The 17,534-nt window shown below is 31.5% G+C and overlaps 1 protein-coding gene across 3 annotated transcripts in view; it reads right to left on the bottom strand.

The window, feature by feature from the left end:
• The window catches only part of LOC107994049 (lachesin-like), a 161,800-nt gene that overhangs the window by 33,783 nt on the left and 110,483 nt on the right, over nucleotides 1-17,534 (bottom strand). For all 3 annotated transcript variants that reach the window (XM_062079095.1, XM_062079094.1, XM_062079096.1), the window contains exon 3: nucleotides 10,580-10,787. In XM_062079095.1, coding sequence (XP_061935079.1) covers nucleotides 10,580-10,787 — 208 coding nt within the window. The remainder of the gene's footprint in view (nucleotides 1-10,579; nucleotides 10,788-17,534) is intronic.

The raw sequence follows: 17,534 nt of genomic DNA, 5'->3' as shown, positions 1-17,534 counted from the left end.
GAAAAAAGTTTCATAATATTTGATACGATCAGGGATTTTATACGTTTAAATTTCCAAGGCTGAGAATTGAATGGTCCTTATCACGGTTCTCTCTGGTTTCGTTTCTTTCTTTCTCGAATGTGAGAGAAGCGAAAGAGGCAGCGGCATGCCTTTGTCTCGTTGCCATCGATTCGTGATAATTGGCCACGATAATTCCGCTACTTCAATCGTTATTTCGATCGTAGTAGGAAGGGAAAGGGAAAAGTGTTTTGTTTCGCGCGCGGTGGAAATTAAATGGCGTATCGTGGCGCGAGATGATAACCAGCTCTTCAATTTACCGAAGGTTATAATTTCAATTTAAACGAGAAAGGCGAAAGGGACTTTATCGATTAATGTCGCAATATATACCTGCAATTTCACTTTTTAATCCTGAAAGCATTTCGAGCTTACAGTTTCATTCGTGTACTCATTTACTGAAACTTCGAACAACGAGGAAAATATAGAAATTTATTACTGCTCGTGGAAAACTTTTTTATAGATTTTTATTATGAAATGAAACGAATCGTGTTATTTTTGCAAAAGATGAGTTATTCGATCAATTGTATCACACACTTGCCAAGAAAATTAATTATACAGAAAAATTACGATTTTAAATGATTCGAATCGTATTTTATGGTTTTGGAAATTCGTTTTCTATTAAAAAATAGCAATTTCTTTCTGTATCAATTTAATTTAATTTATGAATTATAAATTTTGAATTACATTTAATAGTATTTTATTAGAAATTTAATCGAAAATAATCTATTTATAACCGAAGAATCTATTTATTTATAAGTGAACTTAAAAAAATCAAAACTGCCTGTATCTGTTATTTTCAAAAGATTTTTTTCTTTTTTTTTTGTATTAAATTGTTTTGTTGCATTATAGATATTGTTTTGATAAATGAATATCAATATATATGTCGATTTTGCAAAGTGCAATTTACATTTGTTAATTGTACATTGATATCAATCACTGGAACGTGAAACTAGATGCTATCGATAATTTCAAAAAACTTTTAGTTTGTTATTAAAATTGAAACGTTATGTTCGTTTTTAATAATTTTTTATGCGTTCTATGTATACTATTCTACGCATTGTGTTTCTTTTATGCGTTCGAAACAATTAAAAAATAAGGGGAAAATGCTAAAAACTTCGAAAAATCATTTCAAAAAGTAATAAAATTAAATTGCCCAATTTTTTAATTTAAATAAATGAAACTATTGTGTATATATTAAAGCGAATATTAAATACATCGAATGTATATTAAATATGACAAAAAATAAAAAAAATTCGGTAAAATTTGTTAAAATAAAAATCTTTCCTATAAAATATTTGAAATTAAACTTCATTGTTTATAAAATAATTATGCATTTTATTGATAAGATTTTATTTAAAAAAAAGTACCTTATAAAAATATAACTCAAGCTTTATTATTTTAATAGAAGTAACAATATTTCAATTATTTCAATTTCAATTATCGTTAGAAAGAAAAATTGGATAGAATTGTTTTCAAATTTTTATAAAAAAACTATTTTTATTCCAAATTCTTAGTAACAATATTACATCATAGAAATATATACATATAAATAAAACATTTCTAAAACCGTGAAATTTGAAAATATTCAAAAGTATCGGAAATCTTGACTGTCTTAGAAACCTGGCTAGCTTTACAATTCAATATTCAAAATTTAAAATTTAAAATCCAAATTTAAAAATTTGAAATTCAAAGTCCGACGAAATTCAAAATTCAAAGTTCAACAAGCTTCGATATTTTTGCATATCGAAATAAAATATTATCATTTATAATAACATACTTTGAGATACTCTAAATCCTACTTATAAGAAATCCTATTTAAAATATTTGATAAAATATAATAAATTATTACCAGAATAAAAGATAATGAAGAAAGTATTGTAAAAGAAACTAAGTTATATCGCTTGAAGTTTAGAATTTCGATTTTAAAGTTTTTACTTCTTTCATCCTCGACTAGTCGTGTCATATCCAAAGAGCTTTTTAAGAACAAGGTAGAAATTAGTTTTTAACGATCTTTAGAAACCCGTATACTTGACAAACGATTCAAAGCCTGGAGAAAACTTTCCCACAGACACAGATGCTATTGCAGCTACTTTTTTAAAAAACCTGCACCGAGTTTGCACTAAAAGAAAGATTATATCTTTTAAAGTTAATGAACCGTTAATTAGTTGAAAATGAAAAAGAAAGAATCCAATATTTCGAGTTGAATAATATAAGTAATTTGAAGGAGATCGATTAAAAATTTAGAATCATTTTTGTTTTCCTTTTTATATCCAAATTTTTATTAAATTAGTGCTATAGATTTACTTGATAGTATCATTTTTTTATTAATTGAATTTCCTTCGATATATTTTTTACGAAATAATTATTCTAATTAATTAAAGAAATTAATTTATAATTTTTACGGAATATATTAATATTTCTAATTCTTTGAATAGTTAAACGAATAAAAATAGAATAATATTATTATTAATTTTTATTGCATAATTCTTACAAATAATTTTTCAAACTTTTATTCTAAAGCATTATGGCTGACATTTTCAGCCAATAATCAAATCAATAAGCGTCTTTAACTATTTATGGATCAAAATATACATCTCTCAATATACACTTCAAGAATATCTTTGTATCGATTAAAACGATCAAATTTTTAAAGATAAGGAATATTTCAAGTTAATAGATCATCATTAATTATTAATCGTCTTCCAAAGATAAAAATACTAAAGGGAAAATATTTATAAGTCACCATTAAGGATAACCCTTTTCTAAAAAGCTCTCTTTCTCTCTCTTCTCTCCTATGCACTGAGTTCTCGAAAACGTGTTCAGAAGGTGAAACAGTTTGAGAATGAACTTTTCACAAGAAAAGATCCTCGATCATGAACTTTTCATCCATTCATCAACTTGTTATTCTGATTGGAATAATGGGCAGTGTTGTAGGCAGACAAAAATGAACAGAAATTTTGGTCAAATCAAAAATATAAACGCGTATTAGTGAGTAAATATTTAAAGTTACTTCATATCGAATTAATATGATAATCAGGTTATATTGCTTATAATAAACGTTGAGGTATTATTTTCAATTATTTTAAAATCATGGATGATTATTTATATTTTTATTTATATCTTCTTTCGTGTGAAGAGATTTATCCTTGGTATCATAAAATTAATAATATTATCAAAGCAATAATTTTCGTTTTTAAAAATGATGGTTTACTTTATGAGTAATGCTTCTTCGGAGCTATAAATATGACAAGATTACTCCGAAACAACAAAAAAAAAAAGAAAAAAAATCAGATTTTTGTGAAACTGAAATTAATGAGACTTAATACAATTCAGTTTAATAAAATATCATGAATAATGTTATTCATTATGCAACAAATTAATTTTTGCCAATCATTCGATATAATTATTAAAATATGAAAGCGACAAAATTAATATTGGTTTTCGTTCAGATAGAGATATAACAATATATTTACAATTAATGTGTTCTCACAATACTATTTTAAATCTAATTACGCCTGCATAACACAGAATACACTTAGTATATATTGTGTAGGATTTCTATGTCATACAGGTTTTAGTTTATAATATATTATCACCATTGACCGATAATTCTAATAATTAATCCTTTCGATGTATACGAAATATTATATTTTAATTAAGTTTCTAAATACAGATCAGACAACGATTCAAATTTTGAAATACGTCATTGTATAAATCTTACATTTTATACAAAATATTTTATATTATATCGAATAAATTATCATGTTTTATAAATTAATATATTTATTGTTATATCGAATCTTCATATTTATAACGAATGTGTAAAAAAAATCAATTATACATTCGTACTAATAGAAAAATTATTCATCCTGACAAATGCAGCGATCGTGTATACTTTCATGCGACCATTTAAAAATCGTGGGTGCTGTTTATTAAAGCTCGTAGAATCGGAACTTGAGCTCATTTATTTCTCCTCTTTGATTTCGTATCAGAGAGATCAGGAATTTAAATAAGTCCCTTATAAAAAAAGAAATAGTGTGGAAGGCTATTAAACATATATTTTGTCATTCATTAATCTTTATATCATAATTTCTTCTTTACATCATAATTTAGTGAAACGAGATAAAATTTCTAATGATTTATACTTACAATATATTTCTTTATCAGATATTAAATAACAGGTTGGATCATTTTCATATTTGAGACATTCGAATATTAAGAAATTAAAATTTTTTTTTCTAATATTGAAAATTCTATTTGTTTAATTTAATTTCAAACTTTTACATATTACTGAAACGATTAATTAATTAACTTTATTATAATGGATTAATTAAATTATTTTTAGTATTAAATATTTATTTATTATTTGTTTATTTTTTTAGAAAATCGAAATACCTTTACAAAATTAAAATTCCAAACATAAGCTAAGTTATCTATTAGATTAATATCACTTAAAAAGTTTCTTTATTTTTAGAATTAGGACGCAGAATATCACGATAAAACTAGTATGCAAAATTTGCATTCATTTCCATATCGTATAACGTAAATCGCACTACAACTTTAAACATATTAATTTTTTGACTCTAAATAGAATCCTTATTTTTTTTTTATTCAAGAAATATTATCTATCTTAAAAGAATTACAATTTTTTTTCCTCGCTTCGAATAGAAAAACATTGGACCAACAGTGTTTTTTACTCCGATTGATAAAACACACAAAAACAGTTTGTTACAGAGATATCGAATTTCCATTTGTACCATCTCATCGAAACTACTACATAATCGAGGAGGAGTTATTATTTCATCGATGCACGAACTAAATTATTAAACTTTTCTCGATGCAATTCACAATTTACGGGGAAATATAACTTGTACATAGAGCATCGTATAATGGAAATAAAACGAATAACAAATTCTCCGTGGAAAATCAAGTAAACGCGGGTCCATCAAGCAAAAAAGCAATTGGGCTGGAGAAAAATATCAAGCTATGCGTAGCGCAATTCATTTCTGGCTACGTCGGGCGCAAACGGAGCGACAAAAAACCCTCGTATCCGCAGATAGTATATTTATTGATACTGCGAAACAATTGCGTCGAATTTATTATTTCGCACGTGTTTCGCTTGACAACGTGCTGCGGTTCTTCTCTTTCTTTTTTCTCGCGCAAGTTTTTCCCCTTTCTCATCGCAGATTGCACGAAACATCCGTTCCATTTGCAAAATGAACGGGTTACTTTAAATCTTTAAGACAACAGGAACTCCTTAAAACGGGCAATGTTTAGCAATATTTTTCACTGAATCGATAAGTAAAAAATTCCTTTTTAAACATGAATGTTAGAAAATAATTACTAATTAATAGTTATTAATTAATTATGAAGAAAAAGTAATAGTATATTTCACTAATTATATTATATATTGTTATATCGTATGCTATATACCATCAAAATTCGCTTTTCTAATAAAATGGAAGAAAATAGCGAACAACGAGAATTTCATTGTAATCTGAAAAAAGGAAAATTCCATTCAAAAAATATTAAAAAATTTCACGGAGGAGTAATTAATATGGACGAGCAAGGGAGGAAATATATTATAAAAACTTTATGTTAGAGAAATAAGACTAATCAAGAGAGAAAGAAAAGTACGAAATAAACGAAAGGACGTCGTACTTTCCCCGTCCATCTCGCCTCCACGCTTCTTTAACGCTCGTAGAAAAACATTTCGTGCCTCGCATAATAACTCTCCCAACACGTGCGAAAATTCAAACTGCCAACATTCCCCGACACGGGGATATAAAATATCATTATTAACCCAAAGTTTCGTTCACTTTGAAAATATAAATCCGCTCCATCCCCATATATAATAATAATAATTAAATCGATTAAAACTAGAAGAGTTTGATCCTTGTATCATCCACTCTATCCCTAATACAATTAAATCCCAAAATTCCCGAACACCAGAGCCGATCGAACACAGAAAGTGAGATTTCACATCTTAGTCGGTTACCCGATAAACTTAAGAGCTTGCGAAGAGGGGGCAGCCTGGAAATTATTGCACGCTTAAGTGTGTGAGGGGGTACGCTTCAGTTTGTCCACTGGACTAATGGAATTTCGGGAATTCCATTTGAAAGTTAATCGCGTGTTTCCCCCTTCCCGCGGAAAGCATTTAATTACTCGCAGAAACGGTCCCCCTAACTTATTTGTCCACCTGCCAGCCACTAACAACAACTCCATGCTGCTTCCATGCAAATATAATCTTGCCCCGTTTACGAATTCATCAGCGCCCCCTCGCTCGTCCAGCTGTTCACCAGCTAAACGGTGAATTATGCAAACTACGTACGACACATGGTGAAGGAGGAGGGGGAGGTCTCTTTTCCTCCGCAAAAATTCCGCTCGATCGATCATCGAAAGAGCTTAAGGGATAGCGCGTTTCCTGTGTGCGACCTTCCACCTCTGTGTTCCGACGCCTCGCGAAATGGCGGCTTTCGTCGACCGATCGTCGAACACCGATAAAGAAGAAATTTAACGAGGGGTTAGCTGGGTTGTTCCCTGGCTCACGTTCTGCCGTGCTCAGCGACTGGTAAATGGGCTTGTTGCGGGGAGAGAGAGAGGGGGGAGGGGATTACCGGCCAGTTATTAGGGCGAGTCGAGCCAGGAAGGTGTTTAATAGCCCACCAAGAGTACAATCACGAGCAAGGAGGTTTCGGTACAAGGTGTGCACTTTACATATATTTGCATCCCACCGCGGCAAATTCGACATCAATCTAGGGGCGCGAGCCCTCAGGTGTCTCTATCTTGGCCGACCGGACTCTTTCCACCCCTTGATTACACTGTCTCGAATTCGCGTTTCCACGCTAAACGGCTTCCTTTGTGCCCTTTGTTCCATCCCTGCGGGTGGTCCTCTTTCTCTTGCTCTTTTTTCCCCCTTTTTTTTAGTTCCAGGAGAAATTTGCAAGGGATGGGTGTTGGGTTTGGCTCGAAGACAGGTCTACTACGCTTTGAGAGAGTGTACGGAAAGGTGTGTGTGTGTGTACGTACGGTGGATTTGTGATTATGTGGATTTATAGCCCGAGACTCATTTGCAATCTCGTTAAGATCGTGGTTAGTGTTAATTGATCCTTGTGTACGGAGTGTTAGAGAATAAAGGTCTTGTTTTATTTTTATTTTTTTTTTTTTGTAAGAGTTTATACTTATATATTTAACGAGTTAAAGTTTAAAATCTAGTTCTATTCTCTTAGAATATAATGTCATTAAGTATTTTTTGTATTGTGCAATTTTATAGTTTAATCGTTAGATGTACGTGTGATTTAATTGATATATAATAATATAATGGTCAAATTTCTATTATTTTTATCTAGACAAATTTCACTCGTTAAAAATTAATTACGTTTAAAATTAATCCACTTGCTTTATAATTCGATCGAAAAATTAATCAATTTTAAATTACTATTGATGACGTGACGAATGATTTGTTATTTTCAAAAATTTTTGTTAATGTCGCGTTATAAAATTTCGAAATTTTCCATAGCTTCTTTTATGTGTATCAAGAAATAATTCGAAATGCAGATATCAAAATATTCTCATTATAAAATCAATAAAAGTATTACTTATTGATTTCAATATATTTTCACAAACGAAACTTTTTCTTACATCATTATAAAAATAATGTGAAGAAGATAATTAAAAGTTGAAATCAAACTCCAATAGTTTTCCTTATTTCAAGATAAGAAATCACCCAAATCTTATCCATTTAAAATCTAACCTAGTTTAACAAGCGCAGCCATTGATTGTAAACAATCTAACTTAAATTAAATATAATCCTACGTAGATCTACTTCGCTTCGCAAAATATGCAAGGAGTAGGATAAGTAAAACTAGAATATCCATCACGTTGTAAACTTTATCTAATCTAAACATAACCTAAACTTAATACAAACCAAATTTCAACCCGAATCAAACTCTTCGTCAAAAATAATACGTGTCCAAAAACAACACCAAACTTGTGCATACAGAATCGAAAGATCTAAATTATTCAAACACTCGATAAAATTTTCCATCATAAAAAAGAAAATTTTACTTTCACGATTCGAGTGATTCCTCTCGCAAAATAATCACCACATCCTTCTTTCTTTTCACCACCAACCTTACGATACCCTTATGCTATATTTCATCACTGCTGTGCATTCCCCTGGTCACCCAACAGCGAGACAAACTACCAACGAAATAATCAGGGATTAAATATCGGTGCAACGTGGTGGCAATCACGCGACCGGAGAGACACCAGTGCGGATTCTAAGGCGACCGTAGTTGGGGTAAGTTTGACAAGTTGGCGGTAACAGGAACGGTGGTACCAAGTGCCAAGAAAGTTGTGCCGGGGAAGGATCGGTTGATGCATGGCCACGGAAGAGGGATGCCGCCAAAGGAAGGTGTTCCGCGGGGCCTAGGGTGAGTTACGAACACACGGAAAACGCTGATTCCGCCCCGTGCTTAGCCGAGTTTCCCAAGGAAAGGATCAAGGAAAGATGGCGCGGAAGATTTGTGCAGGTTTCCACGCGGGGCGCAATACAAGTTCAATCTCGTAGATTCGGCTGCAAATATTTGCTGTAATGGCGCGTCCATCCAGCTTGAGAGCAACAGCACAAAGCGTGGATTCGCCCGATACTACCGAAATCTGAATAACAATGAGCGTAAGTTCTGCGAATTCCTTCCTCGTTGCGGAATGATCCTTATTAAACTTCGCGAAAACGGTGGAGTATTCGTTGGCTGATACCAAGGAGATTCCACGCTGGTTTTTGTCGATTGTGAATTTGGTGAAAATAGCGGTTGATTGTGGGGGGATATTGCAGTGCAACGGTTCTCAAATGATCATCGAATGGAGAAGAATGGAATTACATTCGCATGGATTCTATTCATAAGAGAAATTTTAATAATGCTTATGGTTATTTAAATTTTTGATGAGAGTTGATTCTTCTATTAAATAGATTACTATTTATACGAAAGTGAAATAGAGTTTTTTATATTATATTTTGGTTTGTTTATAGATTAACTTGAGTTTAATGGTATCCATTTATGAGAGTTGGTTGAGAATCACTGTTGTCTTGAGAAGGTTTATGTTGGAGTGTAATTTCATTTCGTCATGGTAGAAAAAATTGGAAAAAAAAATGATAAAGATTATGTTATGAATGAAAGGTAGGATTAATTTTAAAAATTGCAAAATAATTTAATCAATTTTTCATCAGTGTGAATCTTATACAATTAAGAATCTTAATTATTAAGAAATTTTTACGAATTGGGTATAATCTTTATAATCTTTTACAATCAAACAAAATTCAAACAATAGAGTTTTATTTAGAGCAATGGATATTTCTGCAGGTAATGTATTGTGAGTAACAATAGATGTATTGGACTTTTAATTAATTGACAAATGGACCATACCTGTTAGGCAACTAACCATGATACTAAATGATACGAATAATGCTTCCAAAAATTCCTAAACTTTTTCACATTGGTTAATACATTTTCTCAGTTATTAAAATTTTCATTTTAAAAATATCAATAATTATAGTAAGATGTCATTTAATAGAATAAGATTCTTGAAGAACCATTAAAATTAAATTTTAACTTATAAATTTTTAAATTTTAAATACAATTCATTAAAATCATAGTTTGTTATTATTCTTTTTCATTTGGTATTTATAAAATATCATCTTAATTTGATTTAATAAACAGTCATTGTTTGAAATTAAAATTATATTTTATAATTTATTTATTTCATAATTATTTCAAATAATAATACGAGATAATTATTTGAAGTAATATTTAAAATATCATGAAATTTCATAGTTTTAATAAAAATAACATAGTTTTAATATCAAACTCTGTTTTATGTTTGATAATTATTATTTTTATTAAATTTAAAATAAATATAAACAATAACAATAATGTGTTTTTTACTTCAATTTTAAATAACATTTGCTAAAAAAATTTAAATGTAAGTATAAAATCACGATTCCATAGTATTTGGAATTTTTACAGTAGATATTTGTTGTACGATCTGATAGTTGACTTCACTTATTGAATGTCATCTCTCCTTTCGTACGAAAGTAGACGTCTAAAAGTTGAACTTTTCAAAAAGTTGATTACACCATTTCCTGATATTTCGGTAAACTTCATATAGAAAGTTGTATTACATTTTCCGTTATTCATGTTCGAAAATATACCATAGAAATTCAATAATTACAATAGAATCAATGAATTAATTTTCATAAAGAAATAAATTCTAATCATGCAGAATAGGATATATTTGATGGAATATTAACAAATTCTAAATCCGAATTTTTAACGGGGGCTCGCGAAATTTTTCTTTAACACGAAACATTTATTTTAAAACTCACGAAAGTTCTAAAAATGCTTCCAGGAAACGCAAACAGCCGATATAAATATATTTATTTTCTGAATTATTTAATTACTTGGAAAATTATTTATTATTGGTAATTGAAAATTAAAGAAAAAATAAATAAATAGTTGATTACCGACTACTTCGAGGAATCCAGTGTTGCTGGACATCGGGTCGGTGTTAACTTGGCACATGTACCATCCCCTGTCCGTCTCTTTGGTGTCTCGAATGTGAAGGCACCACCTACGATGACCGCTATGTGTCACGGCGATCCGATGGTTCTTCGTAATAACGTGCGTTGCTATAGTAAGAATTGTCTGTGTGTCCACGCGTAGCCACGCCACCTGCCAAACAAAAGAAACAAATTTTTATTCGTTCAATTTTCAATTCGATTCGAGACACATCGAGCGACATTAAGTACCATCGACCATTGTATTCTCCGATACAAACGGAAGCGGGCTCTCTTTGAAAGGTAATTTAACTTGAAACGCGTTTCGCCATGGAACTTGGGCAAAATTAAACTTGTTATATTCGTCGGCAATGTTGTTATCTAATTTTACTAACTTCGAAGAATTTCACTCGTCGTGACGTGATATAGTTTTAGACGTCGAAGAAAGGAGAAATCAATTTATTTATGAATATCCGAGTGAGATTCGTTGTTTGAAATTTGTAACTATTTATTTTCAATTGTGTTATTTATAAATAAATGGGAAAATTATATTTTACAGATACAAAAGAGATAGAAGTCGAACATTATAACAAACGTATCTTCGTTAGAATTGAAGAAGTACGGGTTTAATATTTTCCAACGTATCTCTTTTCTTTCATAACTTCATTTAAATTTTTTAAACATTCAACATCCCTTTGTTCCGAAATCCATCGAATGAAAACTCCTTCGTACTTACAAGCTGCAATAAATGATTTGTGTTCTTGCGCGTTAAAATAACTAACAAAATATTCAGATAATTTTTCCCCAAGAGAACAAGATAACAAATTCAACGAAGCTAATATATTCATTATACAAGCCAATTTTCGCAATTTCACACGTGGAATCCAGTCGATAAATCGAGACAGTCGTCTTCACGGTCCGATTGAAAATTAAAAAAGAACGGCGACTGCCAATGGACATTCGGCCACAAATACATATATAAATGTCGCTCTCTATAAATACATCAACGAGCGACAACCAATCCAGACACAAGCGGAATCCTCTTCGTTGGAAAATAATTCATAGACGGAATTTCTCCACGGAAAGGGGAGAAAGGGAAGCGCGGATGAAAAAAATAAACGCGTGGCAACGAGGATCTGTTCAAAGCCGGTAGAGCCGGCGACAACACGCGATTGTCGCAATCCAAATCAAAAGAAATAACAATTTATCTGACCTAGATGCCGCTCGTCGCACGCGTCATCTCGTCCGCCCTCTTCAACACCGCTTGCAATCTACGCGTGTATGCATTACAGAAATATATACGTTCTCCTCTCCTCCCTCGTTTTATTCAATCTCGACCACTTTCGTTCCGTGTATTCCTTTGGAATACTCGGGCACGCATTGTCCCGTGGCGGCCAAGACATTTCGTTAAAAGTATACCGCGTATTCTTCGTAAACGAGACCGAGGAGCAGAGCGAGAAATTTCGTCGGAACAAATCCTCGTACGGGGCTATATATTTACAAACGCTCCTCCTTCCACCACTTCCGCCTTTTTTCCTCCCTCCTCCTCCTCGTTATTCCTTCTGGAACATTTCCCAATCATCTCTCTCTTTCTCTCTCTCTCTGTCTCGGCCGCCGCAAACTCTGGTTTCCACTCCTTTTTTTTTTTTGTTTCTTTCTTTCGCCATCGTCTCTCAGTGACTCATTGTCCAAGCGCTGCGACAATGTGCTCCGTGTTACAAAACTGTACTCGTTACGTAAAAAGGAAAAACTTCGGCGTACAAACACGTAATACACTCGTCGCCGTTTTAAAGCGCGTATTTCCTCGCTTCCGCCCCCTCCTCCCTGTATTATAACAAGGGAGAGCCTTGTTGTTTCCCGCTTGATTTCTTCTTCCGCGGGAAGACACATCCACTTCATCCATTGCATCCTCGTGGGCCCCGTGGGCGATATAAATGTAACCACGTTCCATCCACGCGTGTACAGGGTGGTTCGTCGCAATTATTTCACAGGTAGCAAAACTTGAGAAAGCTCTTACTAATTTTTTTATATGTGGATGATTCTTTTTTTCAAATTTTGAGATTTTTAAGATATTTTATAAAGTTCGTAAAATATACTCGAAACGATGTTCGTGTTCTCCTTGTCTTTTATATAATAAGTTTCATGAAGTTCGAGTTAAAATACCTGGTGAACTAATAATGATTTTTTGGACACAAGTAAGTTAATACTGTTCTCTGAAGAATATCAATAGGATCAAAAGAGGGGAAAAAAATGTTTGTATTATAAAAGTGAATCGAGATGGTAATATTTTGCGAACCACCCTGTACATGGACCGTGTGTGTGTGGACCATGTTATATACAAAGACACGTGAATAGATTTTTATCCGCCTTTATCTCGTGACGCGCGAGTACGCCTCCGTATCCGTGGAAAGGGGTGAGAAAGGAACGTTTTCCGAAGGTTTCGCGAGGTTCTTTAATAGAACAAGGGGAAGAGGCGCGAAGCGGACCGCCACGCCGAGAAAGACGTTTTCCAAAGACAACCGAGGAGGGTTGAAGAGAAGAAAAGGAAGAAAAGGAGGGTGGCGGAGGAAACTTGCAAATCGCCCCGCCTCCAATGTTAGCTCAACGTAGTTTACCGAGTCTATTGTTTAGCGGATGAAAAATATAGCTCGAGGATACGATGGCGTTTGCGTCACCGAAACCATGAGTTTAATGATTAATTTTTAACGATAATTTTATTATTTTTGTGTATTTAAGGATGATTGAATTTTAAATATTGCGAGAGGAGAAGTGAGAGGAATACGAAAGTGACAATTAAAAGTATAATATCGTTGAGTTGTGTAATACGAAATAGTAGATAAAATTAAATAAAGGAAGATAGGTGTGCGTTTGTTTCTTCGTTTTTCTTTTTATAACAAATTTTTATAAATGTATAATTTTTTAAAGTTAAATATAATATTTTTCGAATTCAATTATGTGATTGGATGACAAAAGTTGATAACAAAGTACTCGTTTGTAATTTCAATAAAATATGCAGCAAAATATTCTTTAATAATTGTACAAACATTATCCGGTATATCGAATTGAAATTCGTTCGATATTAATTTGCTTACAAAATAAAATGAAATTTTATTAGTGATAAAGAAAATTTTAAAAGAAAATTGTAAAAAAAATTAATTTCTAATAATCAGCGTAAAGTATAGTTGAATTTTTCGAGATTTGAGAAGATAAAGATTATGATGATTTTCTTCAAGAATCATCGAGTTGAAAATCCTTATTTCAAATCTTATAAAAACATTGTTCGATCGAATGAATACGGATTTCTGAGATTTTTATTGAACTTTTTACAAAGATAAACTTTTTCTTTAAATGAACGTAAAAAAAAAAAAAAAAAATGAGAGAATAAAGCTTTGGTTGATTTAATATCTTTTCGTGAATTGTGTATTTTTCTGTATATATGACTGAATAAAAGATACAAGAATTTAATACATATAGTATTTTTTTTAATACAATTATTTTATATTTCAATGATTATCATTAGAAAAAAAGAATAAACTTATCACTTTGATATTATTATATGTTTATATATTTTATTTGCAGATATCATGATACTTTGAAGTAAAAAATAATCTTATTTGTAGATCAAATCGTTCATTAAATTCTATGTACTCTGTTCACGATATTTATTAGAATAAATATTAATTTTTTGCCTTTGCAATACTTGTTAAAATTGTAATTTCTAATTCTCTTTATTGAAATAATACATACCAACTCGAGTGATTTATTGCCATTATTTCAGAGTTGGATTCCATTTTGAGCTAAAGTAGTCGATTCAATTTTTCATTTTATCGTGATTTTTAAAGTGCTATCCTTTTAGACCATATTCCACTGGGTGAAATGAGTCGAAGATATAGATAGTGTGTGAAAAGTGAAAATAAAATAAAGTATGTACCGATTATAATCTATTTTAATCGTATTTATTTTACAGAATAAATGAATTTTTATATATTATTTCATTTTTTTATAAAATAATAATTTATAGGAAAGAAAATTGACGTAAAATATAAAATTTAGACGAGAATTGAACAGAGAATTATAAAAGAACTTGTGAATAATACAATATCAAATTTATATAGAATATATAGAATATATATATAATTATAATTTTTCGTACAAAAAAATCTCCTTCTCGAGCAAATAGAGTTTGAAGAATTGTCAAACACACCTGAAAATTGACTAATTTTTCATTCAATACGAGTGAATAATCGATAGCAAGTTATTCTACATGTCAAAATAGATATAAAAAAGTGTAGAATAAAACTTTTTCATTTGAAAGGTTCGTTTTCCAGAAAATCGAATTTCGATATTCATCGAGTACGTACGCATGTATCTGATTCATTCCTAACCGAATGTTTTTTGAATTTTATTTTTTAGTCAAACCTAGAAGGTTAAATGATAAAAGAAATTTTAATCGACATTTTTGACTTATTTTTCTATTTTATTTTATTACGTTTCTTCAATTTAAAGAATTTAAACCTACAAAATTTATGAAATTGTTCGATTTAAAACTTAGGTAATAAGGGAAATGTATTAAACATCAAATTCTTATTATTAAAAGTGTGATATTATTTATAGGATCGAGTTTAAAATTAATATTTTTTATAATTTTTATATCATCTCGATCTATTTAATGTTCCAATATATTATCAAATTTTCTCATTATCTTAAAATAACATAATATAAAACAATAAGTAACGATATAATAAATAGAAAATCGTTCGAATAATCGATCAATCTTTCGATATTAAGAAAGATTAACCTGCCGATGACATTTATTTCCCTCGATTCGATAGTCAATACCATTTCTTCTCCTTCCTCTTTCTCCGCAGTTTCATTTCATTTCTCCTCCAGTTGCTTTCCTCTCCCGGCCAGATACTGATGATGTAGTTCTTTAATTTACCTCGAGATACCTCGAGATACCTCTCCTCGACTCCGGCCAACGTGAAAAATGACTGGGAAAAGTTGCTTCCACGCGGGAAGAATAGCCCGCGGTATCCTCGCGATGATCGCTCATCCCCTCCCCTCCTACCTATCTTTTCACCCTAGCGTGCACCGTAACCAAGTTTGCCGATAATCAACGAGAGAATGAACGTCGGTTTCACGAGTTTCCAGCGATTTCGAATGATCGAAAAGCTGTCGATGTTTGTCCCGAGTCGTGGTCACTCTTTTCTATTCGCGTTTAAAAGGAAAAAAAAAAAAAAAAGAAAGGAAAGGAATTGGGAGGAGAACAGTGGAAAATGGGCAGTGGGCTATTGGAAATTTTTTTCTTTCTTTCTTTTCTTTTTTTTTTCATTGTCTTTTTTATTTGAAAATTTTGTTGCGCGTGCTTTTTCGATTGGAAATTCTGGCTCTTCGGAGCAAATGATGTTTGAAAGATTCAATCAGTGCTCACTGGAGTGGTTATACTCTGTCTGATCGATTCAGTGGTCAATCAGCGGTTAATGAATGGTCAGTCAATGATCAGTTAATAGTCAGTCTGTGATTAATTAAGGATCGATATGTGATCGTTAATAAGCAGTTAGCAATCGGATAATTGATGAGTTAGTTGTTAATCGGTAGTCAATGAAGGATCAATGGTGAGGATTAATAGTCAGTCAGTTAAGGGAAATAATCAATTAATCGGTCAATTGTTAATCAACGATCAATGATTGATCAATAGATAGCTTGTCAACTTTTAATTGATGGTCAGTAAAAGTTCCACAAATTTTACGTATAAAGTATATAAAATGTTTAAAATATCAGGAGAAATTTTCATATTTATATAGATATTGATTAATAATATTATTATGATTGAGAAATAATTGATTGCTTTATTTCCATCTTTTATTCTTTTTATACAAATTCCTTTCTTACGTTGATACGTCTTTTAAAATAGTTTGCAGAGAAAAGAAAGTTGAAATTTATAATAAATAATATCTTATTATTAAAATTCTTAAATGTAAATAAACATTTTATCGTGTCTCGAATATCGTATTTAATTGTGATATTGTTTCCAGTATTCATAGATACGTTTCGTATTAATTCGTTTTTCCGTATCGTATCATTTTACTCGCATACACATCCAGGCTATTTACTTGTATTATTTACGTTACAAAGACAAATACACGCATTGATTAACTAAATTATAATTATCTTAATCCCATCGATGTTCTGGAAAATCTCAAACAATTCACAAACCGATCGTAAAATTATACACTTGCACGAACAATACCTGCAAATCAGTAAAAACAATAAAACGATTAACGGACAAGCTGGGGAACAATTCAGCCCGATAAATAGCAATTATTACATACACCGTTATCAAATATTCGATAACGAGTGAAAAAGTGAGGTACGAAGCAAAGTAAGTAAAGCAAGCATGCAATGAAAAGTTTTAACACAAATCAAGTAACAAAGAGTGATTGCCCGATAATTTATCCGATATCTTTGCATCCCCCCCCCCCTAAAATCTACGCTAACAATAATTTTAAAACTCGTTTCCTCGTTAATTCTTCCATCCAAAAAAAGGAAAATCGGACTCAGAATCGTATTGATGAAGCGAACGTCATACCTCTCTCGAGTAAAGAAAGGCAGAAACAGGGCAGACATCAAAGGGGTTGTCACTATAGGCATTCCGAAAAAAATCATCGAACGCGGCAATGTACGTGTATATACATATATAAGCAATAACGAAACAGGCATATTGGGTTATTCAAATTTTCTTGTGGCGTGGCGCACAGCTGTGCAAAATATTGAATATTCTGGCGTGTAAATATTGGAAATTCTGAACAGAGCGCGGTATGAACACAAGGCTTCGGAAACGTCGTATACCGAACCGATGTACATTGGTAATCGTATCCACACAACCGTTTACGAGCGAAACATCTCGAACGCGCCGTCATTC

Source organism: Apis cerana, linkage group LG9 (genome assembly GCF_029169275.1).
Source record: "Apis cerana isolate GH-2021 linkage group LG9, AcerK_1.0, whole genome shotgun sequence".
NCBI classification, from domain to species: Eukaryota; Metazoa; Arthropoda; class Insecta; order Hymenoptera; family Apidae; genus Apis; species Apis cerana.
This window is presented reverse-complemented; position numbering and strand designations above follow the sequence as displayed.